The 26879-nt window shown below is 47.8% G+C and overlaps 2 protein-coding genes and 2 non-coding genes across 7 annotated transcripts; 1 reads left to right on the top strand and 3 right to left on the bottom strand.

Annotated features, from left to right (window-relative positions):
* The first annotated feature begins 5924 nt into the window (after positions 1 to 5924).
* OST4 (oligosaccharyltransferase complex subunit 4, non-catalytic) lies at positions 5925 to 7227 on the top strand. The gene is made up of 3 exons (XM_053589674.1): positions 5925 to 6083; positions 6209 to 6346; positions 6974 to 7227. Exon 2 carries the CDS (start codon positions 6210 to 6212, stop codon positions 6321 to 6323), a length of 114 nt encoding a protein of 37 aa, XP_053445649.1. The 5' UTR covers positions 5925 to 6083; position 6209; the 3' UTR covers positions 6324 to 6346; positions 6974 to 7227.
* AGBL5 (AGBL carboxypeptidase 5) lies at positions 7074 to 25801 on the bottom strand. 4 transcript variants are annotated; one of them, XR_008379697.1, is made up of 16 exons: positions 25647 to 25796; positions 24302 to 24562; positions 23883 to 24054; positions 23411 to 23574; positions 22676 to 22853; positions 22234 to 22412; positions 21129 to 21585; positions 20532 to 20701; positions 20068 to 20203; positions 19240 to 19442; positions 18121 to 18335; positions 10353 to 10508; positions 9145 to 9257; positions 8788 to 8834; positions 7985 to 8118; positions 7466 to 7604 (listed from the first exon to the last, which is right to left on the bottom strand). XR_008379697.1 is itself a non-coding variant. In XM_053589661.1 (15 exons), the coding sequence occupies exons 2-15, from the start codon at positions 24514 to 24516 to the stop codon at positions 7433 to 7435; spliced, it is 2664 nt and encodes an 887-aa protein (XP_053445636.1). In that variant the 5' UTR covers positions 24517 to 24562; positions 25647 to 25801; the 3' UTR covers positions 7074 to 7432. The 4 variants fall into 4 exon arrangements, 3 of the variants coding, with proteins under 3 accessions (XP_053445636.1, XP_053445639.1, XP_053445638.1); XM_053589661.1 differs by lacking the exon at positions 8788 to 8834 and having other exon boundaries at positions 7074 to 7604; positions 25647 to 25801; XM_053589663.1 differs by lacking the exon at positions 7466 to 7604 and having other exon boundaries at positions 7855 to 8118.
* A 366-nt stretch (positions 25802 to 26167) lies between these two features.
* On the bottom strand, positions 26168 to 26240 carry TRNAA-AGC (transfer RNA alanine (anticodon AGC)). Its single transcript has one exon. It is a non-coding gene; the product is annotated as a tRNA-Ala (tRNA).
* A 332-nt stretch (positions 26241 to 26572) lies between these two features.
* TRNAY-GUA (transfer RNA tyrosine (anticodon GUA)) lies at positions 26573 to 26661 on the bottom strand. Its single transcript is given in 2 exon segments — positions 26573 to 26608; positions 26625 to 26661. It is a non-coding gene; the product is annotated as a tRNA-Tyr (tRNA).
* Between the last annotated feature and the right edge of the window lie 218 nt (positions 26662 to 26879).

Genomic DNA, 26879 nt, shown 5'->3' with positions numbered 1-26879 from the left:
ATGGGGCGGGCCAGGCCTTCTCCCTCCCTTGCTCACTCCCCTCCCTTCCCCCCTGTCTGGCTGGCGGTCCAGCCTCCCTCTTCCTCCCCCTACCTCTCCAACCATCGTGCGCCACATCTGCTTCTTGTTAACTCCGGGAAAGAGAGGGAAAAAAAGGAAAAACAGAGAAATGTGGAGTTGCCGCCGGGCTTAGAGCCAGCCTCTCAGACGGGCCACATGGAGCCAGGGCCAAAGCTGGGGAGGAGGCCCAGGGTTGGTCACTTAGGGAACTGGAAGCCAGAGCCACAGCTCTCCCAGGGCCAGACAGGCCTCCCCTGGGAGAGAGCACCTGAACAAGGGAGCCCAGAGTAGAGAGCAGTGGGGAGGTTGGTGCAAGGCAGAGTGAACTCATAGGGCTCAGCAGGACATCACTCCCCACCTAATGCAGCTGCCTCCTTTTAGAGATGTGGAAATTGAGTTACTTTCTCACTCTGGGGAAGTAACTTGACCAAGGTAACACAGCAAGGTCAATGATAAGGCTGAGCTCACATTCTAAATACCCAGGTTGTGACTTGGGAGAAAGGAGGGCTCCTGGGCCAGGGAAAAAAAAAGAAAAAAAGACTCCACTGAGACAGGCAAAAAAATCCAGAGAAGAAAGAAGACAAAAGGAATCTGGAAATGGAGAGCAGTCTTCTGTCAAGCAATGGAGGGACAGAAAGAGAAAGAATTAAAGAAAGAGAAAGAAAGCAGACAAGTGTCTCTTCCTCCTCTTAGCCAGGAGAAGCATCATCCCCCTGTCCTGTCCCCTTGGTACTTGGTCTGTCATGCTTGTGGCAATTCTCTGGGGGCTTGTGTCCAAGTAAATATGGGTCCCAGCCTGGTCTTGGGGAAGGTCAGGCATTAATGGGACAGTGAATGCGGGTTAGTTGAGACCTCTCTGTAGAGCACCAAAGAAAGTCACTCCCTACCTCAAGGGTAAGTCTGCTGGCCTCTCTGTAGCAGGTCTGACCTAAAAGTTCCATGTGAGATGCTTAGACGTGCTAGCTTGGCCCTCTTCACCCTCTGGTCCTCAGCAGTGTTCTGGACTAGTGTCTGCCATGTGGTGAGACAGTTGGGAGAGACAAGCAGAGGAAACAGGGAGATGTTGTGGGCCAGGCACTGTGGAGGTGTCCAGGTAGCAAAGGCACTATCCACTAAGGAGCAGCTGAGGCTGGTGGGGAATGGGACACAAGCCCCCAGAGAACTACCACAGGCATGACAGACCAAGCACTAAGGGGACAGGACAAGGGGACAATGCATGTCCTGGCTAAGAGGAAGAAAAGACAGTTGCCTGCTGTAGTCAGAGCAGAGCTGGCAGAAAAGGTGGAACCTAAACTGTGTTGGCGGGAGGGAAGTGAAGGACAAAGCTAAGGGGAAGGGAGAGACTGCAGGCTCAGGAAAGATGGTCTGCCTCAATTTCCTCAGCCATAATGTAGGAATAACAATAGTTCTCTCTATCCTAGGTTTATGAGGATTAAATAATGCATGTCAAGCATTCTAGAACAGTGCCTAGCAAATGATAAATAATAAATGCTACCTCATTTTCTATCAAGAAGAAGTGGGACAGGGTGGCGCCTGTGGCTCAGTCGGTAAGGTGCCGGCCCCATATACCGAGGGTGGCGGGTTCAAACCCGGGCCCGGCTGAACTGCAACCAAAAAATAGCCGGGCGTTGTGGCGGGTGCCTGTAGTCCCAGCTACTCGGGAGGCTGAGGCAAGAGAATCGCTTAAGCCCAGGAGTTGGAGGTTGCTGTGAGCTGGGTGAGGCCACGGCACTCTACCGAGAACCATAAAGTGAGACTCTGTCTCTACAAAAAAAAAAAAAAAAGAAGTGGGACAGAAAGAAAGGTAGATTGTGAGCAAATTAGGGAGAGGCTCAGATGATTGGTCAGGAAGTTGGATTATAAGTTTTTGAGGAAAAAATATATGCATACACAGAAAGAAAAAGATATCATCAGTGAGAGCAATGGATAGGATGTCTGAGCTGAAGAATCTAGTCCTGCTTCCAATCAGTGTTATAACTGAGGGAATCCCACGACACCATTAAGAGTCTGTGTGTTGTCTAAGGTCCCCTCCAAATTCTACACTGCAAAGTGATACACTTGGGCTCTGGTGGTAACAGTGATCATGGAAAGGAAGGGAAAGTCGTGACTGCTTGGCTACTGCCTGTGTGGCTACTGCCTGCATTGTGAGAGATCAGATGAAAAGAGACATCAGAGAAAATTCCAGGGTTTGAGCCAGGATAGGGAAATTGAGAAGAGAACAGGTTTGGGAGAAAGAAAGGTGACCTCAGTTTGGATATACTGAATTTAAGATGAGAGTAACACATCCCAGCAGACATAAATATCCAGGAAATGGTTAGAAATGTAAGCCTTGATTCTGGAAACCATTTGCAGGGCAATAGTTGGAAGGCATGAGAATGGAGGCCACCACGTCTTCAGTGTGACTCTGAATGCTCTGCCTCTGGTGTTCTCTGGTGCAGAATGTGACCGGGATAGCTGGGAGAAATTTGACTGAAAAGAAAGAATGGTGAAAGCAAATGCTGAAACCAACAAAAATGGAAATTTGTGGCTGTCCCTTAGAAGCTTGGAGTGCAGCACCCAAGGACTCTTGAAGGAAATTTTCACAGGAGATCCTGATTTTGAAGAAGTTGTAGTGGAAGGTTGTAGCTTTGTCCCTGGTCTCTGCATTAGTTCTTGGCCCTAGTCTGGAGCTGGCAGGAAGCCATCCCACTTCCCTCCAGATTGCCCCAGCTGCTGCTCTAGGCTTGGTTTCTCTTCTCTTTCCTCTCTCCTCTCCTTTAAGGGCCTCTGGAAACCTAAAAAGTCATCCCAGCCATTGTGTCACTGCCTAATTGTTATCCATTCCCTGAAGTTTAAAAATGTGTTATACAATTCAAGTGTGTCAAGTAAAAAAATGTTGGCTTTGAAATACACTTACAGTAGGTTGCATTTCATGTAGTCTTATATTAGGAGCCAAAACCTAGCAGCTGACATGTTTATGAGATCACAAAGCAATTAGTGGCTCTCAATTCACCGGGGAGGAAAATTAACATCACTGGCTTCAAAGTGGGTGAGCAGGCTTCAATGGAGACAAAGGTTAAATAGAACATAGTGGTGGTGGTTATGTGGCAGTGGCATGGTGGTGTTGGTGTTGGTGGTATTGGCAGGCAGCCATGAGTATTGAAAGCAATTGGCAAGAGTTCCTGACACCAAAAAAGGCTAATTTCCTGAGATCCCAGGACGAGATTTGTTTCAAACCTCTCCAAGATGGGGGATTTCCAAGGACTGAGTGCCCAATGGGAAATGTTAGCCATACTAGGCAACTAACTCATTCATTCAACCATCACTGGCTGAGCAATGAGCTCATGTTCTCAGGGCCAAGACAGCCCAGGGGCACCAGTAATAAGAAGCATTTTATGTCTAACCTCTCTGTCAGAGGACTGAATATTGGGAGGGATAAAAGAGGGAATAATGTAAATTGGGGCTTGGGTCATCTTGGAAGCATGTGGGGAGTCTTGAGCAAAAGTCCACCTTTCCCCAAATACATACAGTTTTCCTTTTCCTTCCAACCTTTCCTTGAGTTATGATACTTCAGAGGGCAACCTCCCTGGACTCAGTTCCCCCTTTTCCAGGTCTTGTTGCTTTCTCACTTCTGAGCCTAATCCTAGTCTCACGCCCTGTCCTTGAAAATGTCACACTAATTCAGAGCCGCAGCTCCACAAGCATCACTCCTGTCATGTTTGCAAGTCCCCCAGGTTTAGGCTTTGCCCATCTCACTTCCCACACACTATTCTATACAAGCTTTTTCAAGATTTTTCAGTTCTTAGTTGAATCTAGTTCGGTCCTGGAGACCATTTTTTTAGTTCTAGGCACTACGCCAAATGACCCATACCAGGCTGATAAAGACTCGCTGACCTAGGCACAGGAAGTTCTGGGAGGTGAAGGACTTTTCTGGGTGTTTCTAAAACAAATCCTTTTCCTCTTGTCACTGACAGCCTATTGAGTCAACAGTCTTACATGGAATGTGAAGTAAGAGGAAGAGGTGAAACAGTTATGGAAACTTGGTCAAATCAATTGCCTTCTGGGACTCCATTTCCTTCTTCATAAAATGATTTTGAGGTCCCTTTCAGCTCTGACAGTCTAGGACACTATGCAACTGAGACAGTCAGCTTTAGGACAGGCTTGGAAATCTGAAGCACTTCCGAGACCTTCGCTCATGTCACTTGCAGTCTAGAATGCTTAACCTTCGGGGTTAGCTTGATGGTAGAGCTTATTTAAAAATAAAATAAGTCTACTTAAGATTCAATAGTAGACCTGGTTGAACTTGGATCTATTGTAAATTTCCAGGAGACACGAAGCCTAATGATGTGTAATCCTTAAAATTTATATCCTCACTCTCCCACAGCAGAGCTGGGAACAGACTTCTCACTAAGGCAGTGGTTTTCAACCTTCCTATGCCGCAATTTTAATACAGTTCCTCATGTTGTGGTGACCCCCAACCATAAAATTATTTTTGTACAGCACCGAAAGTAATTTTATGGTTGGGGGGCCACCACAACATGAGGAACTGTATTAAAGGGGCAGCATTAGGAAGGTTGAGAACCACTGCACTGAAGGATGCATAAGGGAGTACCTGTCTGGAGTTTCACCAATGTTATATGGAAGGGATATGGGTTTAGGATTCTAAATACGAAACTTTTGGGAAATACTGGGTGGAGGTGGGGGTTAGATGGGGGAGGCCAGGGGAACTAGAGACTAATAAATGCAGGCAATGTGCTTAGGAGCCACTGCACTCTAATAGGAGGACAAACTGCTGATGGTCCCCGGCCAGGCCAGGGGAGCCCGCTTTGCACTAGGGCATCCCCAGCTCAGAGTACGCAGACAGTAAGTCGGTCCCCTGTCCCAGCTCCATGGCAGCTCCCGTAGAGTTTTCTTTGGCTCAGAGAAGCAGAGGCTTCCCCTGAGCCTGGGCCCCCCTCTACCGCAAAGCAACTGGCTTTCATTACCCCTGACAGCTCCAGAGCAACAGCCCAGCACCCCCACCCCCCACCCCGCCACAGCCTGGCTCTGTGCCGTTGCCTTTTATGGTGAAGCTGAGAGAAAGCAATGAGAAGGGGGGAGAAGGTTCTGCCTGGGTAGATGGTTGCAGAGCTCCAGGGTGCCTCCTTCCTCTCCAGAGACCTCTTTCTCTCCTCGTCGACTCACTCTGCCCAGAACCCATGACCCCTCTTGTTTGACCCCGTCTCCACCACCTCCACCTCACACCATCTCTTCTTCTCCTCCCTCACATCCGGGGGGTGATTTCCCACTTGGCTGAAGTCCTACGTTTGCGTTTTAATTCCGGGAGAGTCCGCCCTATTTTCGACGCCCACCTCCAGGGGTGGGTGGAGGGATACCGGGTAAGACAGGCACTGGTCAGATCACAGGCAGGATCGTTCTATTTGGTTGGATATGGGTAAGAAGGCTGGCGCCGGAGAGAGGAACACTCGGCAGTCCCAGGCCTGTCCCTATTCTCCACGGCCTCCCATCTCCCACCCCTGTCCCCGCTGCCCAAGCCAGGGAGGGAACACCAAGGGCAGGACCCAAAGGAAGCACCTGGCTGGGCGGGGCCGGGAAGCGAAGGGTGGGCAGTAGCTCGGGGGGCCGGGGCAGGAAGGAGGGGTTGGAGCTGAGTGTCCCGGCCGGCCCCACCGCCGCACCCTCACCCTATCCCACTCCTGAGCTCTGGGGAAGCGGCCACCGCGGCTTCGCTAACCCGGTCCCAAGCCAAGCCAGCAGCCACCAGCTGCGACCAGCTGTGTGGTGCTGAGCCGCACGCCCGCCTCGCCCCGCCCCTCCTCTCCCCTCCCCAGAGTCTGGCCCTCCCACCGCAGTCCCGCCCCGGACCCCGCCCTTTAGAGGGCTGGCGCGGAGCAGGCGAGACGGAGGGCTAGAGAGGCATCCGACCGCGCCCCCCGGCCGGAAGTGGCTGCTTTGGGACTGAGCTGGCGCTACGAAGTTCCGGCTAGCGTCTCCTGTCTCAGGCTTGTGCGCCCGCGGCGTCAGATCCCAGCAGAGCTGATCAGGTGAGAGGCACGCAGGCGCCGTCCCAAGGCCAGCGCCGCCGTGGCTGGCCGTGGGGGCGAAGACGGGTCCTTGCGAGGCCGAGGAGCGCGCTGGCCCGAGGCACAGTCCCTCCTCTTCTCCACAGGATGATCACGGACGTGCAGCTCGCCATCTTCGCCAACATGCTGGGCGTGTCGCTCTTTTTGCTTGTTGTTCTCTATCACTACGTGGCCGTCAACAATCCCAAGAAGCAGGAATGAAAGTGGCGCTTTCTCCGCCCCAGGTAACGGTCTGGGACTGTAGCGCCCAGGCCCCCCGCCGACATCTGAGTGGCGAGGCCGCGCCAGGGCCTGCAGGGTTCGAAACCACAAATCAGAAAGTGTCGGGCCAAGCACAGTACAGTACAGAACTGGGCCCTTTATCCACTTAGAGAGAGCCTGGCATTGCTTTGCCCTGTCTCCCTAAATTGCTCCCTGCTAGAATGGGAGTGGCTGTCCTAATCCTCCTCAGTAGGGAGATGCCCAAGTTGGGGGTAGGGTTACAAGGAATACTGACACCAGTAGGAAAAAAAGTACAGAGGATACCCTCCAAGTTGAGGGTTTGGGCTCTTTACTTAAATAGCCCTTACTTCCTCAAGGCTGTTTAGGCCTTATTTAGGCAGAATTTTTTGATGAGGGGGTAAAAGATGTAGAATTCTATTTCTGTGTCCTGAGGGCTGGGTTACTGATTGAGAGGCTGACTACTGTAAATTCAGGCCATAGAGAAGGGGAGGAGGGGTCTGGGAACCAACTTTAAGTGTGGGTCAAAAACATAAAGGGGGACAGACTGAATGGGAGTTGACTCCTGAAGCATTCCCCAGAGGAAAGCTGCAGCATTTTCCTTACCTCGGGTCTTTCCCCCTCTTTTCTAGGGTTCCAGGACATAGTCTGAGGCAAGATGGAGGGTGTGAGGGCCTTCACACTTCACTTCATCCCTTCTACCCATCACAACATACAAAGCAACTACACCTGGATTTTTCCAAACAACTTTTATTTCCTCAAAGTCTTCCTTAACCCTATGGAACAAGAAGCTGCCACTGAATAGGGCCCAGTATAGGGGCTGCTTTCTTTTCTACCCCCTCCCCCCAATACAAAAATATAGATATATTTTTTTGTGGTCCCAAAATCTTGTGCTATGGAGGGAGGGAAGGGGTGGCAAGTTCTGTTTTGTCCTGTCTCAAGGTGATGCTCTGCAATGCCTAGGACAGTGTGGCTGGCATTCCAAGGAGTTATGGTTGTCACATGGAATTAGCAGCTGAGGGAGGGGACTGGCATATTTACCTTGTTTCCCCATCTAGGGCTCTATCCTGGGCCTGAATGTAAAGGCATTATCAGACCCGGGGAGAAACAGTGAGTAGGGGAGATTTAGGGACAAAACAAACCCCAGGTTGGCCCAGGGGCCCCCCACTATAACAAATCCGGGACGGGGAGTCAGACAGACTACATGAAATAGGAGAAAAGGCAGGGGCAGAGCGAGGCCGTGGGGGCCCAGCCAGAGGCAGCCTGCAACAAAGAAGAGAGAAGAATCAAGGTAGTGAAAATTCTGCCCCTCTTATGTTCAGTTAGCCAAGGAGTGTGAGGGGAAAGGTAGAGAGAAGTTGATGGGTTGGGATAGCCAGGTTGGTTTCTACACAGTGGTCTGATGCTGAAACCAGCTAGCTCCTAGGCCTTAGGCCCTAACTAGAAGTTATTTTTTTGTCTTTGGGAGTGAAGACTGAAGGCATGGTGGGAAAAAAAATCAGAGACTAAATTCTTAATGAAAATACATTTAGTCTTTAGGGTCAAAGGAACAAGAGAAGGAAGAGAAGTATCCTGAATGACTAAAGTGGGAATGAGGGGCTAGAAGTGAGGGATAGGGTGAGGGACTGGACCTTGATGCTCACCCTGGTATAGCAGAGCAGGGTCCCGGCTCCGGCTCACTGCTCTCCCTGGTCCGGGGGCTAGGGGATATGGGGCCTGAAGAGCCTCTCATCCCTCTGCGAGTCGGCGGTGAGCCCCGGCCCATCCTGGGCCTAGCCTGTGAGGACAGGGGATGGGCTCAGAGGCTGGATTTTTCTTGTCAGCTTTTTTGTTTCTAGGTTTGCTTCTAGATTTTCCATGCATAATAGTAGTATAGGGGCCAGCAGAGGTACTAGGGCCTTGAATTCCTGGTTACTGTCCCTAGCTGAGAGGGGAGGTAGGATAACAGCCAGAGAACTCCTGGATTCAGTCCATGAATATGCACTCCAAATCTTAACTAGGGGTGGAAAAAGGATTCAGTATTTAATCTTCATGGCTAAACCATGGCCCAGATCTGGCTGAGAAGCAATGCATAGAAAGATGGTAGAGGTTAGCCGGGCGTTGTGGCGGGTGCCTGTAGTCCCAGCTACTCGGGAGGCTGAGGCAAGAGAATCGCTTAAGCCCAAGAGTTTGAGGTTGCTATGAGTGTGTGAGGCCACGGCACTCTACCGAGGGCCATAAAGTGAGACTCTGTCTCTATAAAAAAAAAAAAAAAAAAAAAGAAAGATGGTAGAGGGTTGTTAGACCTCCCTCAGAGGCTTCTATGCCTCAGTCCCTGCCAGAGCAGCTTAAGCTTCACCCATCCAGTCAGCTTCTGCCTATACTCAACATTAGCTAACCTAGTATGGGGATTTGGACTGAATCAGAGTTGGTCTCTGCTCCTAGGAGCAGCAACCAGATGTGTTACCTGGGGAATCCGGGACCCCTCCTGGCGGAAACTCTCCTCGGGCATGTCTGGGCAGAAAGAGAGGAGAAGCTAAGGGCAGGGGCAAGGAAAGCCAAAGCTAGCAGGCTGAGGTTGGGATGCATCTGGCAGGGACATGGGTTAGAAGCAAGCAAAAGACCTGACTGGTGGGGATTGTAGGAGGGGGTTACTAAATAGACGGGCACTCAGGCACCAGAGCAGCTCTCTGATATGGCTGGGGGTAGAGGCTGTACAGAAGTGCTGAGCATTGCCCCCCACCACTACCCAGAGGAACAGTGCCTTGCTGGGTTCTGCCAGAGTTGTTAATGCTGGGGACTGGGGAAGACCCAAAAATGTTACCTGCAATCGAGTCCTGATGCAGGGGATTCGAGCTCCAGTCCCTAGCAGACCTTTCCCAATCACCATGACAGCCTCTGGCTTGTCTCCTGAGGACAAGAGTGAGCAGCTACTCCCTATAGAACAGAGGAAACTGATCATGAGGGTAGGGGCCAGGGAAGAGGAGGTAACTTCCTTTAGATGAGGGCTTCTCAATCTTGGCATTTTTGACATTTTGAGTTGGAAAAGTCTGTGTTGTGGGGAGCTATCCTGTGCATTGTAGAATGTTGAGCAGCATCCCTAGCCTTTGACCAACATATGCTGTTTCCTCCTCTGCCTCCTCCCCAATGTAACTACCAAAAATGTCTCCAGATATTGCCATATGTACCCCCGTGGGGCAGGGAGACAAATTGACCCTGGTTGAGGTTCTAGTCTTGGTTCAAGGGGTGGAGTGGTAACTTGGGGCTAGAATTAGAACACACCCAAGCCTAACTATTGTATAAATTTATAGACTTTAGGGCCTACCCCAATCATACAATTAGCATTTAAGGATCAAGTCAGCTCTATGCAAGATTGGTGAATTGAGGACACCCACTGAGGAGAGTCAACAGTCTGGGAACCGCCGGCTCACAGTGAGGTGGAAGATGTTTGACAAGAGTCTTAGAATCATTCCTGTCCAGTCCTTTACATAGCTAGGTCTATAATTTAAAAGAAGAGTAGACAGCTTAAGTTCTGTGTGAATGATTTGGTTACACACAATGTTCGCAGTGATGACAGATGAAAGGCCTATGCTTTTTTCATTCTCCATATTTGTTGCCCAGCTCCTGGAGTCAGGGAACTTGGGTAAGTAGCACTTTGCAGATAGAAAAAGTCCTCAGCTTCCTCAACTGTAAAAATGAGGATCAAATGAGATAAAATACATAGAGCAGTGCCTGGCACATAGTAAACGCTCAATAAATGTTAACTATTACTTTATTATGCAAAGACATTCATTAAATTCCAGCTTCCTGTACAAAAGCACCGGTGTTCAGGGTTTAGGATACCAGGAGAGTAAGTGATGCCCCTGGTCTGGAGTGGCCTGTATTACATCAAGTCAAGAAGGAAGTCCAGGTCAGGTGGCAGCGTGGCTGAGGGAATTTCTTCAAGCCTAGTCAGGAACCTGGGCTAAGCCCTGGGAGGTAGGTAAGGGAGGAAAAAGGGCAACCCAGATTTTAGTGACAGTGGGTACAGACCTGTTAAGCTGAGTGAATTGGGCAGTAGGCAGGAGCCCATGTTGCGTGAGGAGGCTGGGCCAGAACTAGCAGGACCTGGGGATGGGGCCAGGCTGCTAGCAGTAGGGCGATGGTTCACTGGCTGCTGCCGCCGTCTCCTGTCCTGGCTTCGGGGCTCTGAGTGAAAGAGACACAAACATAAAAAGGCAAATAAGTGGGGCACTCAGGCAGCCTTCACTGACCTGTTGGCTCCCCTGGCTCAGAAAGTGCCTGTTTCCAAGCTTGTGATCAGACCAGGATCCCTCTTCTGAAGTAACTGTAAGGTGGGTGGAAAGACCTAATTATCCAGGTCTCAGCCAGTCTTCATCCTACTATTTCAATTCTTTTGGCAAAGAAGTTACTGAACATGGCTTCTAAAACACAGCTTTTCTAGGTTCTCCTCTTAACCCTGTAATTGCTCCTCTTCTAACTGTTCTTCCTGCTCCTTCAATATCAGTGTTCCTCAGCATCCTGTTCTTGGGCCACTCTTTCTCTACTTGCTCTTTTTTTTTTTTTTTTTTGGAGACAGATCTCACTCTGTTGCCCTGGGTAGAGTACAGTAACATCATAAAACCTCAAACTCTTGGGTGCAAGAGTTTGCACCCTTCTGCCTCAGCCTCTTAAGTAGCTGGGACTACAAGCACCTTTCAAACTGCCTGGATAGTTTTTCTATTTTTAGTAGAGACAGGGGTCTCACTTTCTCAGGCTGGTCTTAAACTCCTGAGCTCAAGCAATTCATCTGCCACAGCCTCCCAGAGTGCTAGGATTACAGGAATGAGCCACGATGCTTGGCCACTTTTCTTACTCTTAAACTCCCAAATCTCTTTCAGACCGCTTTATCCTGAAATCCAGCTCTAACTGACCACTGGATTTCTCCCTGGAAGTCCCCCATGATGAAAACAACTCATCCTTTCCCTTCCTTTCTTCCTATTTTGGTGGAAAATCTAGCTGCTAGAAACCTTGTTTCATCTTATTACTCCATTTAGATTGTGTTTAATCAAATCCTGACAATTCTACCTCTGTATTCACCTGAGTTCTTCCTTTCTTTCTTTCTTTTTTTTTTTTGTTTGTTTGTTTTGTTTTTTTGTAGAGGCAGAGTCTCACTTTATCGCCCTCGGTAGAGTGCTGTGGCGTCACACAGCTCACAGCAACCTCCAGCTCCAGGGCTTAGGCGATTCTCTTGCCTCAGCCTCCCGAGTAGCTGTGACTACAGGCGTCTGCCACAACACCCGGCTATTTTTTTGTTGCAGTTTGGCTGGGGCTGGGCTTGAACCCACCACCCTTGGTATATGGGACCAGCGCCCTACCCACTGAGCCACAGGCGCCGCCCTCCTTCCTTTCTTTTTAATAGCTCTGGAATTTTTTTTTTGAGACAGAGTCTCACTCTGTTGCCCCAGGCTTAAGTGCTGTGGTCTCAGCCTAGCTCACAGCAACCTTAAACTCCTGGGCTCAAGCTGGGTGTGGTGGCTCAAGTCTATAATCCCAGCACTCTGGGATGCTGAGGAGGGTGGATTGCCTGAGTTCAGGAGTTTGAGCCAGTTTGAGTAAGAGCGAGACCATGTCTCTAAAAAAATAGCTGGGTGTGGCGGGTGCCTGTAGTCCCAGCTACTTGGGAGGCTGAGACAAAAGAATAGCTTGAGCCCAAGAGTTTGAGGTTGCTGTGAGCTGTGACGCTACAGCACTCTACCAAGGGCAACAAAGTGAGACTATGTCCAAAAAAAAAAAAAAAACAACTCCTGGGCTCAAGTGATCCTCCCAAGTAGCTGGGATTACAGGCACCCACTATCATCCTTAGTTATGAGTTCTTCCTTTATTCTCCCTTGTCTTTGCCAGTGTCCAAATATAGGTATTCAACTTTCATTCAGGCATTTGAAAAAATTTCCCTACTGGTCTCCCTAACTTGAATCTCTTCCCTTTTACCATCTATCTTTCACATAGGTGCCAGAAATTATTCTAAAACAGAAACCTGATCAAAAATCATTGTGGCTCAGGCAAGGGGGTGATACCGAAGATCTTTTAAGGACAAAGTCTAAACATGGCATATTCAAAAACCCTGCCCACTGTGGTTCCAGGCTACACATCCTTTGTAGGATGTTGAGAGAAAGAACAAACAAGAAAGTGAGTGAAAACCTGTGGGACATCTGCAGGTTCTAGTCAGAAACTGAATGATACTTAAGAAAGAAGGTATGAAGTAAAACAGGCAAGTGATGTAAAACTCAATGGAGAAGTAAGGATCATGGAAAAGATACTAAGGGAACAACCCAGAAATCCTGCTCCCAATGAGTTTCAGAGTAAGAGACAAGGTTTGATTTAGGAGAGAGGAAAGTGTAAGTCATTTAAAGATGGCATTTGAATCATTTAAAGGACCATCTTAAAACCTGGCCAGGACTGCTTGGAAATTTGTGAGTATACAGCTTAGTTTCTCATGTTTTGACTTTGGTCTCTTGATAGAATCTAGGCCTTCTCCGTCTGCATTGAAATTAAAAAGTAAAAGGAGGAGCCCCAACTCTGTATTTCTTGATTCTGAGCTATAGAAAACAGTGGTTTGGGTGGGGCCTTGGTGTGTGTCACATTTTATGAGGGCAAGACATGATTGCAAGAGGGACTTTACCTAACAATTGCAATCAGTGTAACTGGCTTATTGTACCCTCAATGAATCCCCAACAATAAAAAAAAAAAAAAAAAAAAAGAAAACAGTGGTTTAAGGCTGATTGCCAGACAGATATGTGATCAGCTTGCTTCCAGAGGTTATAATGTTTTATGTTAATCAGCTATAGGTTTCAGAGGTAGGCAGAATAATATGGGGCAAATATTTCAGAGTTTGAGCCAGACTGACCTCCCCTTGAATGAATAAGAACGAATACTCTAAGGACTCACAATTTAAAGGAGTAGTCATTTGACCTGTGCGTAGGTTTTGTTGTCATCTCCCCTAAACATCTGTGGAACTGTCCCTACATGTAGTACCCCACATCTTTCTGAATCCCTAGAATGACCAAGGACCTATTTATGCCCTTTAAGGGATAGAAAGATGAGACCAAAAAAAAAAAAAAAAAGATGAGACAAATATTCATTTGGATCCCAAGTTCTTGCATCTTCTTCATTCAACACATATTTGCTGATCACTTAGTAAGTGCCATGCATAGTGCAAGATGGTAAAGGACTAAGATGTGTTAGGAGACATTTTTTGAAGCTTTTGTAGGAGAAAAAGTAAAAGTGATGACAGTGATGGAGGCACTCTTTCTGTGTCCCGGTGACTTGTTCTAAAGGAACCTACATTCACCATCAAACATTAGCTGCTCTATCAAAGTTATCTATCAGCTAAGCAAAGGCATTTCAGAGGCCAGGAAAGAATTTTTGTAACCTCAAGTTTAAGCGACAGAGCTGGGAAGGAGGATGGATTGTCTGAGCTCAGGAGTTCAGGCAATCTACCTGAAGCCCTGCTTTTATACCTACATACCTTGTCTTTTTTTTTTTTTAGAGACAGAGTCTCTCTTTGTCTGTGTTTACCTTAGAGTGCTGTTCTATCACAGCTCACAGCAATCTTCAGCTCTTGGGCTTAGGCGATTCTTTTGCCTCAGCCTCCCGAGTAGCTGGGCCTATAGGCGCCCCCAACACCTGGCTATTTTTTGTTGCAGTTTGGCCAGGGCTGGGTTCAAACCCACCACCCTTGGTATATGGGGCTGGTGCCCTACTCACTGAGCCACGGGCACCTCCCATGTATCTTGTCTTTCATACCAGTCCTCTACTGGGTAGGCTGGAGGGCCAGGGAAGAAGTTCCAGTTAAGGACTAGGGTGAAGGAAGTAAGGCCCCTAGGGTGCAAAATTGAGGGAGGCACTTGCATGACTGTCAGTGAGTGCCTTTTTAAGTTGTGTATCCCAGGTGCCTCTCCCAGTCCTTGCTCTGCTTTAATTCATAACTGCAAGGAAACACCCTCTCCCCTGCAGGCCCTTCTATTAGCTCTGTTTTATCTGCTGTTGCAGTATTTGTAGGCATTTGACTTCCCTTACTCCATCAGCTATTATCCAATGCTTTCTTCCTCAGCAGCAATAGCAGCTACTGATAGTATTTACTGTCTTCCCTTTTGAGCTGGGTGGATGGGAACTTGATTATGAGTCTGAGAAGGGGGTATTGAACATGTGCTAGGGAGAACTAGGGGGAACTGGGGAGAACTAAGGTCAGGGGGTGGTGGAGGTTTGGGTTTACTAGGTTTACTATGAGCTCTTCTAATCTCCAGCTGACCTAAAATGCCATTCCCCCAACCTGGGATAGAACCTTGTCTTCAGACTAGTTCCCTGAATCTCTACCTTCAGCTTCTGGCTGGGCTGCCTAGATCTATTTTGAAATTCCTTGGATAACCCAATCTCATGTTTTCTAGCCAATAAAAGAGTCATTAATTAAATGTATAATTAAATATGCTATAATTTTTATATATTAGTGGAAAACTTCCTGTAAATTCACAAGTCAAAAAAAGTCCTTTGGCAAATCATAATCCCTATTTTGGGTATGAAAATTATAGCTGGCTTATAGCTAGATTTCTGATAATGGAGGTCATGTTCTTCCTAGCTATGTCTGTATGTGGCAGAGGCAAAAGAGCCAGATGCACGGAACCAGGAAATGTTACAGCAAAAGCATAGGACAGATGACACTGGACAGATAGTTTTCCCAAGTACTAAAGATGCTAAGTTCAAATGCCACAGTCTGCATTATGGCCCCTATCCCAAACACGGGCCATTCTCCCATCCTGGAGTCCTAACAGGGATTTTAAGAGATGAAGCTGCAAAAATCGGTACCAGCAAATGCCCAGGGGAACATAAGGGTCAAGATTCCTGGATCTCACCTTTCAACTCCTTAAGGTATTCTTGTTTATTATTATTAGTAACCCTCATTTTGATCCCTTGACTTTAGAGGCATAGTTTCCTAATTCTTACAAATATTTATGCAAGTCCCAGGGTGTCTATACTCAAGCCAGCTCTTTTCTGCTTCTAAACTCATTCACCTGAGGAACATACCTTCTTTCAGTATGTTTTACCTGGAACCTGCATGTGGATGATTCCTAGATCTCCATACCTGTCATCTTGCCTTTTCTATAGTTCTGTCCTCTTCTACCTGCAGGGTATCTCCTTATAGAGAGTCCACGACATCCAAGCATGTCTAAAATAGATAACTCATCACCTTTTTTTTCCAATAAATGTCTTAATGTCACCATGACTTTTTCCCTTAGCTTGCAGACTTGAAGTCCTAGTTTCTCTGCCACTTCTATTTCTCATACTTGTATCCTTTCCAGGCCCTGGTATAGGCTGTAGTCATCTCATGTGTAAACTACTGCAAGGCTCCTACCTCCCTTTCCTGTCCAATAAGTACATTTCACAGAAAAGTCTCTTACTTTTGTTTCCATTGTTAGAAGCACACAACTGTTATCACATCTCATTTAATTCTTAATCCTTGCTCTCAAAATATTTCAACAACTTCTCACCTCTCTTCACCTAATTTCCTGGTGAAAGGCTTGGTCTTTTGCACACCAGATATGTAAATATGCTATTTTGTTTTACCAGCTTTGCTCCTGGGCTGTCATTTCTCATTTCTGGAATGTCTTTGTCAAACCGTATACTACCCATTCTTCAAAACTATTTCTTAGCTGACCTCTTTTTAGTGGTAAGAAATGCTAACAAGGATAATTATTCTTGTGTTTATCTACTACAAGAGCTCCCCAAGTCCCCTGGCTGTTTATAGAGTATGTATGCTTTTGTGATATATTTACTGTCTCATTTCCCCTATTAAGTTTCAAGTCAATCAACCAGAAATTACTTAGTACTATGTATATTTTCTACTATTTATCTGTGGAAATAATAGAAACAGAATACATATTCTTCACCTCTAGGAATTCAATGCAGCATTTTTCATTTGTTACTACACTACTAAGAACTACCCCAGTAACAACCTAAAAAAGGGTCTTTACTATTAACCTTTTTAGTCAGAGAGGGAAAATTTGTAGGGCTGATGAAGGAATTCCCAAGACTATGAGGTAAGAGCTGGGAGAAGCTGACCAAAAAAGAAAGAAATAGAAAAACTTCATCTAGATTTTTTTTTAATTGCAGTTTTTGGCCGGGGCTGGGTTTGAACCCACCACCTCCAGTACATGGGGCCGGCGCCCCCCTCCTTGAGACACAGGTGCTGCCCTCATCTAGATTTGATATGAGAAACTAGGTATACTGAAGCATGAAAAGACATAAATTTGAATAACTTAACAGCTGTGCAATCTTGGACAAGCCAATCTTAAACAGCTTCAGTTTCTTTCTTTTCTTTTTTTTTGTAGAGTTTCACTTTGTCAGCATCGGTAGAGTGCCGTGGTGTCACACTGCTCACAGCAACCTCCAACTCCTGTGCTTAGGTGATTCTCTTGCCTCAGCCTCCTGAGTAGCTGGGACTACAGGCATCTGCCACAATGCCCGGCTATTTTTGGTTGTTGTTGCAGTTTGGCCAGGGCCAGGTTTGAACCTGCCACCCTGGGTATATGGGGCTGGCGCCCTACCAACTGAGCCACAGGCACCGCCCCAGCTTCAGTTTCTTAATCAGAAAAATGGAAACAATCTATCCCATAGGGTCTTTGTGAGGATTAAATGAAATTATATAGTGATACTGTTTTTTCTGTTGTAAGAGTGAAACTCTTTTTCACTGTTAAATGCTATTTAAATATGAGGCGTTGTTATTAAATATTCTATTTGAAGACAGAATCTCAAAGATTGGGGCTTGCAATATAAGCACAGATAACCAGCTTGCATAATAGACCACCTCAATGGTCAAAGCTAGTAAGAACCATTGCTTTCTGCTCTATGGCTTTTAGAACTAACACAGTCAGATTTACTGCAAGTTGGGAAATGCTAACAAGGATAAGTACAGCTGGAAGACCAACAATGTTCTCAGCCTCAGATTACAAGCCCCCATACTCTGGTGGGATTTCCGTAACCTAGAAGCCAGTCCAGTATTGATCTGTGGTTTATTTCCAGAAGTGGCACTATAACAAATCTCTCCCCTTCCACAACCCAGGTTACTCCTGTTACTTTCTTGTAGTTTTTTCCCTAAAAGCCCATCTGTTTCTGGTATACAGTTTTGACCCAGAATCTTGTATCAGGTAGGGTCTCATTAAGCAAAACTGAGGGGTTCTAGTGCACATTTGAGCTCTGTGCCCACTACTGGAAAGGCCTACTATTACACTGTATGCCTAGAATACATAGAAGCTGTCTGCAGTTGTTTCATTTTTCTTTAGAAGAGATGGAATCCTTCCAATATCATATTCTGAATAAGCTCTGAAGCCAGGAACAATGGAGACCATGGATAAGATTCCCTATCATTCTACAGTGCTGTAATTTGGATCTGAGAATATTCTCTTACACTGTCCCCACCTTATACTGCCCCCAAGAAGACAGAATGACATTGTCCTTGATGTGGAGGCTCCATGTAGCCGTTTGGCACTGGTTCAGCTAGAGTTTCATCCTTGGAAACTTCCCTGTCTCCTACCAGCGCTGAAGCAGAAGATACCCAGGACTCCCACCTCTGGCCACATACAATACCACTCCAAAGTCGGGCCGCAAGGAACACCAGGTTGCAGGAGAGCTGCAGATTCTGCTACAAACTAATTTTATTGCTTCACCCCTTGGTCCCAGGCCAAGTGTGTATCTTCAAGCTCTCACTTCCCCCAGCAGTGCCCCAAACAACTAAACACATGTTGCAGGGGTTCCCAGACTGGCTTACCTCTGACAGGGCCCAGCACCCGGTGGCTGACCTTTTGGGTGCCAGAACCCAGGCCTGGCAGCCCTGCAGGCCGACTGCCATGAAAAGGAAAGCTGGGGGAGTTCTTCATCTGTGGAGAATTTTGTTGGCTGCTGCTGCTACCACCAGCACTTGTGCCAGTGCTAAAACTTCGTGCCCGGTTCAAGGTGTTTTCAGAGCAGGAAATGGGCAATCCACTGCAAAGAAGCAGATGCCAGTTAACCCTGGGCCAGGAAGGTTGTGTCCCAAGGTTTTCCCCACAGTCTGATGCTCAGTGAATCTTCACTTCTGGGGTAAAAAGGCATAGGGACCCATTCAAGGGAGAAGTGAGGAATTCATGTCCATGGATGAGGTATTTAATCTAGGGGATACCAGTAATTTCAGCAGCTTTATCTCCAATGAATTTCTTCCTTACTGCCTTAGCATGGCCCTTGAACTCCTTTCAGTCAATGAGTTACAACCACTGGAAGCTGAGGCCTGCCTGGCCCAGGGTTAATGGCATCTGCTTCTTTGCAGTGGATTATCCATTTTCTGCTCTGAAAACACCTTGAACTGGTGTTTGTTTTTTTTTTTTTTTGTAGAGACAGAGTCTCACTTTATGGCCCTCGGTAGAGTGCCGTGGCCTCACACAACTCACAGCAACCTCCAACTCCTGGGCTTAAGTGATTCTCTTGCCTCAGCCTCCCGAGTAGCTGGGACTACAGGCGCCCGCCACAACGCCCAGCTATTTTTTGGTTGCAGTTCAGCCGGGGCTGGGTTTGAACCCGCCACCCTCGGTATATGGGGCTGGCGCCTTATGGACTGAGCCACAGGTGCCGCCCTGAACTGGTGTTTTTATATTTGATCTTGTACAGGGGTCTGGAGCAAGGAGTCTGCTAACCCGCTTTTCAGATATATTGGAAGTATGTAACTTCAGGGCAAAGGGAAGAGGATTTCAGTTTCAAAAGTATGAACAAATGTTACTAATTGTAGTTTATCCTGAAAATAATCACCATGTGGTACTTTTAGGAGAGGGAAAGAAGACAAAAATCCCTGGGAACTCCTAGCTCTAGAGCCCTGTTCCACTTTCTTATTCTTTCCCTCCCAACATGTTGGTCTTACTTGTGACTTCTGGGTGGAGTCCGAGAGCCTTTCTTCTTGTTAATACCCACATTTGTAGAGTTGCTTAGACCTCGGCTGTTGCGCACATGTTTTAGCATCCAGGCCCGTAGGTTAGTGAGACTGCTGTGCTCTGACAGCACAATCCGGGGCCAAGGATTACACTCTGCCATGTCCAAAGCTGCGATGGCCATAGCTCGTCCCACCTGTGGAGAAGTCCAGTCTGGTTTAGCATCTTGGTCCTCCAGTCTAGGCTGTATGTGGGAGTGGGGTGCACAGTACAGGGAAGGAGAGGCCAGGGGTAACATTTGTTCCATGGGTACCCTAACCTTTGTGCTCAGGCTGTTTATTTCAAGTAGATTTAGAGCCCTCATCCATTATGAACAGAAAGCAGGTGTGCTTTCTGTCTGGTACATGAAGGAATTCTCCCAGCTGAAGAATGGGTTTGGGTCTCTTCCATAACCTACAGCTCTTTCTACTCCTCTTATATGTATCAGGATAATGGACGTCATCAAGACCACTGCAGTGGGGGTACTTTCGAGCCCAGGACTAAGTAAACCTCATAAAATGAGAAAGACAAGCTTGGGGCAAAGCATCTGACTCAGATGTGCTAGGGGATTTTCTGTGGTATGGGGTCAGAAATAGTACCTATTCATCCTCTCGATACCTTTATAGTCAGAGTCATGCTCACTGAGGGAAGTAATAAGAGTAGTGAGAAAACTATAGTGGTGAGTATCTATTTCTTCATAGGACCTTAGAGTTAGGCAGCAGAAATTAAGACTTTTCTAGACTTGAGGTTTCCCCTTTTCCACTTATTCCACGTGTTCATACCTGCTCAAATAGTTCCACAGTGTATCTGGAGGGGAAAGCTGGCGGGGGAGGAGGGCTGGCACGCCCATTGTCGTGGCAGGCAGCAGGGATGCTGTTTACTGAGCGTCCAGTGTTGTAGTTGCATTCAAGTGTATAGCTGAGACACAGAAACTTTTATTAGTATCTTGCCTGAACAGATAATCGGGACACAACCATATAGCACAACTTAAGATAGTTTAAGAAGGTAATCACTTGGAAAAAATAGAACACAAATAGAAAGTGCTTATAATCCCTGGCAACTTCACAATTGACTTTGGCAATATATTATACACCTGTGAGGTCCCAACAAAGTATAGATTCCTTAACAAAAGACAACCGTGTTAACTGTGAGGCTGTCTTTGGAGAAAATTTAGGCAGTCCCCTGCCCCTCAAACAACCTGGACTGGGTGTTGTTTTCTTTAGGGAAGTCTCAGTTTCCATCCAACCTGTGAATTATCCCTGAGGCTTTGTAGATTGCAACACGGCCGCTTCCCTCTTTAGATTGGCCATCTCTACGGTCTCTGGCATACATGTTCTTCTCTGAGAAATTGCAGCCCTGGAAGTCGAAGTGGGCTGAGTTCAAGGAGATGAGCTTTGGATATAGCATGTTTTCTACCTGTTTGGGGAGGAAAAAGCCAACTCAGAGGGAGCGAAAGAGAAAGAGGAGACAAGGGGCAAGGAAGAGATGGCAAGCATGGGACACAGCAGCGACTGTCACAACCATCCAGCAGTAATCATTTCTTCAATGCTCATTCTTATGTCTAGGTATTGGGAAGCAATACTACCTTCTTTTAAGCTCTTAGCTTCTTTCCTTCAATAATGCAAACTTTTCCTTCTCCCCTGAATTCCTAAACTCTAGCAAAGACTATGATGCAGACAGATTAACCCTTACTAAAAGGTCATGATGTGATAAGTCCCTATGCCATCTCTTCTTGGCCCTTCAAATCTCAGAGGAAGGCTACTGTCCTGCTATTCATGCCCTAACCCTTAACTCCTAACCTGCAACACTTCCCAGACTTACATGAGATTTGTAGAATTCCTACCTGGGTGCTCTCATCACTAAAGCTGTTTCCATACATGAAGCAGCCCCTTTTGGAAGCATGTCCATGCAGGTCCACATAGTAAGCAACCCCACTTTCCTTGGGGGGGATGGTATCAGGGGCTGGACCCTCTAGCTCAGTAGATTGTTGTGGCATAATCCATACACTGTCAGGCTTCTGTTCTGTTGATTCTGTCTGGGTCCAGTCCTCAGGGTTAACCTCATCAGATGAGCACCCAAGGTGAGCTTCATTTTGGAGATTGTTGGCTTTCTCAAGGTCAGAAAGAGGAGAATCACAAGGGAGACGGGGACTGAGCTGCTGCTCAGTAGGACTCTGGGAGTTCAGACGAGAATGCACATGGTGGTAAAGCAGCACAGCTTTAGCCCCATAGATGGCTGGGTGCAGGACGGCATCAGGCTTCAGGTACTGACGGTTCAGATTCACTCCACGTGAGTCTGTGCTATAGGAAAACAAGGACTGAAACAGGGTCTTGAAGACTGGGCAGTGGAGACACCTTAGAGTAGACGAAAGGGAGTTAGAGGGAGACTGACTTATCAAATGAGAAGCTGAAGTTGCCTTAAGAAAGAAAGAACTGATGTCAGGCTCCCTCCTTGATCTGCTGTCACCCCTACATAGAAACCTAAGGATCAGCTCAGCGCCTGTGGCTCAAGCGGCTAAGGTGCCAGCCACATACACCTGAGCTGGCAGGTTCAAATCCAGCCCAGGCCTGTCAAACAACAATGATGGCTGCAACCAAAAAATAGCTGGGCGTTGTGGCGGGTGCCTGTAGTCCCAGCTACTTGGGAGGCAGAGGCAAGAGAATCCCTTGAGCCCAGGAGTTGGAGGTTGCTATGAGCTGTGATGCCACGGCACTCTACCCAGGGCGACAGCTTGAGGCTCTGTGTAAAAAAAAAAAAAAAAGAAACCTAAGGATAGCTTCCTCTACCTAGATGGGCCTACAATCATGGGTGTGATCTGCCTTCTCAGGTCACTTGTTAGGTACAAGAGGATTGGGAACACAGGAGAAGCAAGGCTGACAGTATTTCATTGAGATGCAGTGCACAAGGGGGACTGAGAACAGCCCACACAGGCTGGGAAGGCCACTTACCGGTAGTGGCCCCGAACCACGCCATCAGGGTTCAACATGGGAATCAGCTTAAAGACAAAAAGGCGACGTAGGGTTTGGGCCCGTGGGTCATCAGGTCGAAGGATGAAGTCCAGAAAGCCATTGAAGACAAAGCTAGATGGAGTCTCTCCAGGGTGTACCCTACTGCTTAAGAAGAATATCTGAGGTGGAGAAGAAAACAGACACTAGGTTAGTTACTCTTATCATCCTACTCTGACAGTAGGCGGGGTCGGGCACAGATGAGGTAGGAATAGCCACTGCCTCAGGATTAGTCTGCAGGTGGAGCAAAAGCCATCACCCTTGCCTCAAGTTGCAGGCAAAGGCTTGTGTCAAAGATGCCTAGAGACAACATAGCCTTAAGCTATCAACAGTGCCTAGAGCTAGAGAAAAGCCAAAGAACTACTTATATGCTATTCCCACTCACCCTCTTGCCTGTGAAACGGAATGGTCGTGGGGTGCTGGTATCAGGAAATAGCTGCTCTAGACGGGGCTCTCGATCTTCTCGAAGCCCATGGCAGGAAGTGACTGTTAGTAGATCTACACGAAGTCCATCCAGAGAATAGCAAAGGAGCTCCCGGTGGTAATAGATGGTGTCCAGGGGGCTGCAGGGATAACCATCAATAAGGCAGAAGTCCCTAAAGTCCTAGCAAAGGGTGAGCCTTGTCATCACTTCAGGATTTATAAAATCTGGTCCTTTATGCTAACCTTTGGAGCCTTACAGTCCCTCACTATATTAAGTGAGGCTAAAGACTTGGGTGCGTTCGCACTGCTAGAATGTAGAGGACAGGACAGGGGGAACTTACTGTTTTGTCCTCAGTTTGTGGCTCCCTAGCATACATTACTTGTGTAGACAAAAAGAACTGCCCTCTGTGCAGGCAGATAAAAAAGGTGTGCTGAGCACCAGCATCGCTGACTAAATTCTGTATAACTGATGGGAGCTAGGATAGTAAGGGGCACGAAAAGAGTGGAGTGAAGGTGGACATATGTTGAGAACATGACTACACAGAAATATATTTTTCAAGGGCACCTAAAATCCCATATTCTGTACAGAGAAAAGACAAAGGAAGTTATGGTTCAGAGCTCTTAGGGCAGAATCCAGAGTAGCAGAGGTGCTATATGATCCAGGACTGTCAAGCAGGAGAAAGAAAGGGCATGGCACCTGGTATGAGTAGGGTGGTTCTCTGTAAAGCGCTGGTCTAGCTGGTGTAGCAAATCCTGGCAGTCACTGTAGGAGAAGGGGTAGCAGAAGGCAAAGAAGGTAGTGGCCCCACGGCCCTCCACAAAACGGTGAACAAAGGATAACACAAACTGTGTCTCTGTCATCTAAGGAGAAGAGGAAGAGGCAACGTCACCAGTGTCATAACTGAGGTCCTACTGGGGCAACCAGGAACTGACTTCACACCCTTAACACCTTTGCCAGCTTCCCTCCCTCTGATACTTTCCATGTGACAGCCTCCTAGGCTTCCTGAGGCAGGGGCTCATCTTGGACTCTGGCTAGCAATGGATGGAAAGCTAAAACCAAACCTTGGTGTCCTGTCTGCCCCACACTCTGTATCAAAGGTAAACCCCTCGTTACTTTCCTCTCTACTTTTTGCATCCAAGTCTTTCTTTTCTCCTCAGGAAAAACTTACCTCGAAAGTGGGCCGGTCTCGAATGCGTTCCCAGCGTGGCCGGGTAGGCAATGTGCGCACGAAGGGGGCCATGCCCTGGGAATACAGTTTGCTTTGCTTGTTCATGTTCATAATGTTGATCTTGATGAGTTTTCCTGGAGCTCCTCCCCGGACACTGAAGTAGAACCATGATCTGAGGGCCAGAGTAGAAGAGTGGACCGTTATCTATGGGAGGGTTAGAGATAGGATCTGTGGGAGAGCTGGAGCAAGACAAACTGAGAAAGCACTATTTAGCAAGGAGGGAAGGAGGAAGCAGGGGTCAAAAGAGAAAAAGTAGGTTACTGATATGAAAAAGCAAGTCAAAGGGCTGAGGCATGGGATTGGGGACTTGGATGTTCCCTCTCTTTTCCTCCGCCCACCCTCCATTTCTTTCCTCATACCTGTTCCCATTCTCAAATTCCGTTTCTGCACAGTCTGGTCGGGTCCACACATTGAATTCATAGTCAGGGAAAGAGGCAATGCCACTGACAGGGCCTGATGCCCCACTTCCTACCCCTTCCCCGTCACTAGACACAGATTCCACCTTCTCCACATGGGCTAGGTTCCCCGAATCAAAGCGTGAACTGAACAGCAATCCCCCACAGCGCAGCTCCATGGTGGAGCTGGGAAAGCATCCTCCTGCTCCACTCTGGCCCTGAGAGCTGGGGAAAAATGAGGGTAGGGATAAGGAAGAAAGGGAAGAAAAACAGAAACAAGTGTTTTGGACATTTGGATAATTGCAGGCTATTCTTAGGGAGTGTCCCACAAAGCAGAAGGCTCTCTCCGCCACAGAAAACCAAGTGGCCTTTCCTCCAAGTGCACAGAAATCAGCACTCTGTCACTCATACTAAGGATCATAACTGACTTAGAGACCCCATTTTACTACATCTTGGCTGTTCCCAAATCAAATACTCAGTGGCTTAACTATGTTGAGTAACACTAAACTGAATTTAACTTCTTTGCAGCTCTAAGATGAGAGAATATAATCAGAGAGGTCAGTTTTCCCAAGCCAAGATACACTTACAACACATGGCCATCTTTAGAGATGGGCCATTATGGATCTCTGTTTCCTAGATTGGTTCTGCACTCTCCTGCACCAGGTAAAGAGAAGAACCAACTTTCTAAGTTCAAATGCATAGCTCCCTCTTTGTCCTCACAAGTACTGACTATTCTGTTGCTGCTCCCCCTAAGAGCCCTGGAAGGGCTTATTCTTCAATGTTTTGTTCCTACTCTATGCCTACCAGAAAAGGGTGGCCTTTGCCAGGCCAAAGTAAACTGAGCAGATGCCACCTGTTCACCTAGCAACCGTGGCTTAATTCCAGTTAGGGCATGGACCCCCTCCCAAGCCCTAAAAGCACTGGATCCCTGCAAAAGCTACCCTGGTACTTTTGGGTGAGCAGTGGGTGTTCTCAGCACCCCTAAGAACGGTGGATTAGTAGAGTGCCACTCCGGGCTTCTCGACCCTCGACTCGAGGACCCTCCCACTGACCGGGCTTGCCCTGGGTGGGATGGGGTTGGGCGACAGGGGAGGGTCCACACAGACTCACACTAGAGAGGAGTAAGAAGGCAGGGCCTGGGTCAGAGGTGAGGCCACAAGAGCGGGGGTGGGGCCAGGGAAGCCGCGCTGAGGGGCAGAGCGGGGCAGGGAGGGGCGGGGGGCCTTCGAGAGGGGCTCGGGCCGAAGGGGCTGAGAGAAGGGGGCGGGGCCGGGGCTGGCGGGGCCCGCAATCAAGCAGAGCCCCTCACCTCTCTCCGGGCCGGTGGTCCCGCTCCCTGTCCCGCTAGCGAGGCGGCACCTTGGGCCCCGGCACCCGGGCCCTGCACCCTGGACCCAAACAAAACCCGAGCTCCGCGGTGCCGGGACCCCGCTCTGCCAGGAAACAAGAAGTCTCACGCCTATTGGCCGCGGCTGCAGCTGGCTACCCGTCCAGTAAAGCTCACTGCCATTGGTCAGCACGCTGGGTTCCTCGCACGTTAGTGGGTACCTGGGTGAGTGCCGTTTGGGGTCCCTGGCAGAGAGGCCCAGCCGGAGAGTTCTAGCAGCGGCTTCTCCCAAGACGGTTAACGGCTTCCCTGCCGGGAGGCAGAAAAGACAAAATGATCGAGCTAGAACACTGGATAAGACTCACCTGCCAAATAAACGACCATAATGTGATGCTAATCATCGCTAAACGCGTTTCTACGTATATGATGACACACTCGCCGTGGTTCGGAGGAATCTTCTTACCACAATTAAAAATCCTCTGTGAGAGGACAAAAGTTTCAAGTGGAGGATGCGGGCATCGATCCCGCTACCTCTCGCATGCTAAGCGAGCGCTCTACCATTTGAGCTAATCCCCCAGCTGGTGTTAGTTTTCTTCCCTTTGCCTTACAGGTTGTTCTGCGATGTCCGGGGACCAGGAGGTCAACAGTAATTTAGAATATTTATTTAGCAGAGAATACTGAGGAAGATGTAAAAATTAAGACATAATAATACAACCAAGCAATAGCAATAAAAGCTAATTTTGAAACACGTTACTATACTTTTGCACCTAACGCACGAGAGCTTTAACGTGCACATACTACTCCGTTTGTGTCTTACTAAATAGCAGTAGTAAGCAAAGCCACAGGCAGACTCTACACAATTTCCCCACGGGATAATTGGATTAAACGAAGACTAAAAATGTACGAAGTCCTTCGAGCCGGAATCGAACCAGCGACCTAAGGATTACTACAGCTCATCCACTACAGTCCTCCGCTCTACCAACTGAGCTATCGAAGGCTCCGCTAGTCCTAGTCCTTGCCTATTGCTCTCTAATACGTACTGGGGCCGCATTGTCCCCAGCTGAGGGGCTTTTGGTAAATTTGACTCCACTTTTCATAAGTAAAGGAGTGGTCACGAAGCAGGAGCGGAGCAGAGGAAGCTGGACACAGATAAACGAGGAAAGGACGCTGCCAAAAGACGAGTTACTGGCCTAGAACGTAGGAAACAAGGGACCT

Source organism: Nycticebus coucang, chromosome 4, assembly GCF_027406575.1.
Source record: "Nycticebus coucang isolate mNycCou1 chromosome 4, mNycCou1.pri, whole genome shotgun sequence".
NCBI lineage: Eukaryota > Metazoa > Chordata > Mammalia > Primates > Lorisidae > Nycticebus > Nycticebus coucang.
Note: the sequence above shows the minus strand (reverse complement) of the source record. Positions and strands in the feature narration are given on the sequence as shown.

Coding starts and splice junctions, on each gene's coding strand:
- OST4 (XM_053589674.1), top strand. CDS start 6,210: ATGATCACGGACGTGCAGCTCGCCATCTTCGCCAACATGCTGGGCGTG.
- AGBL5 (XM_053589661.1), bottom strand. CDS start 24,516: ATGGAGCTGCGCTGTGGGGGATTGCTGTTCAGTTCACGCTTTGATTCG. Junction 22,854..23,410: donor AACCACCCTACTCATACCAG/GTGCCATGCCCT, acceptor TTATCCCTGCAG/CCCCCTGGACACCATCTATT. Junction 20,204..20,531: donor GCCTCAGGGATAATTCACAG/GTTGGATGGAAA, acceptor TCTGTGTCTCAG/CTATACACTTGAATGCAACT.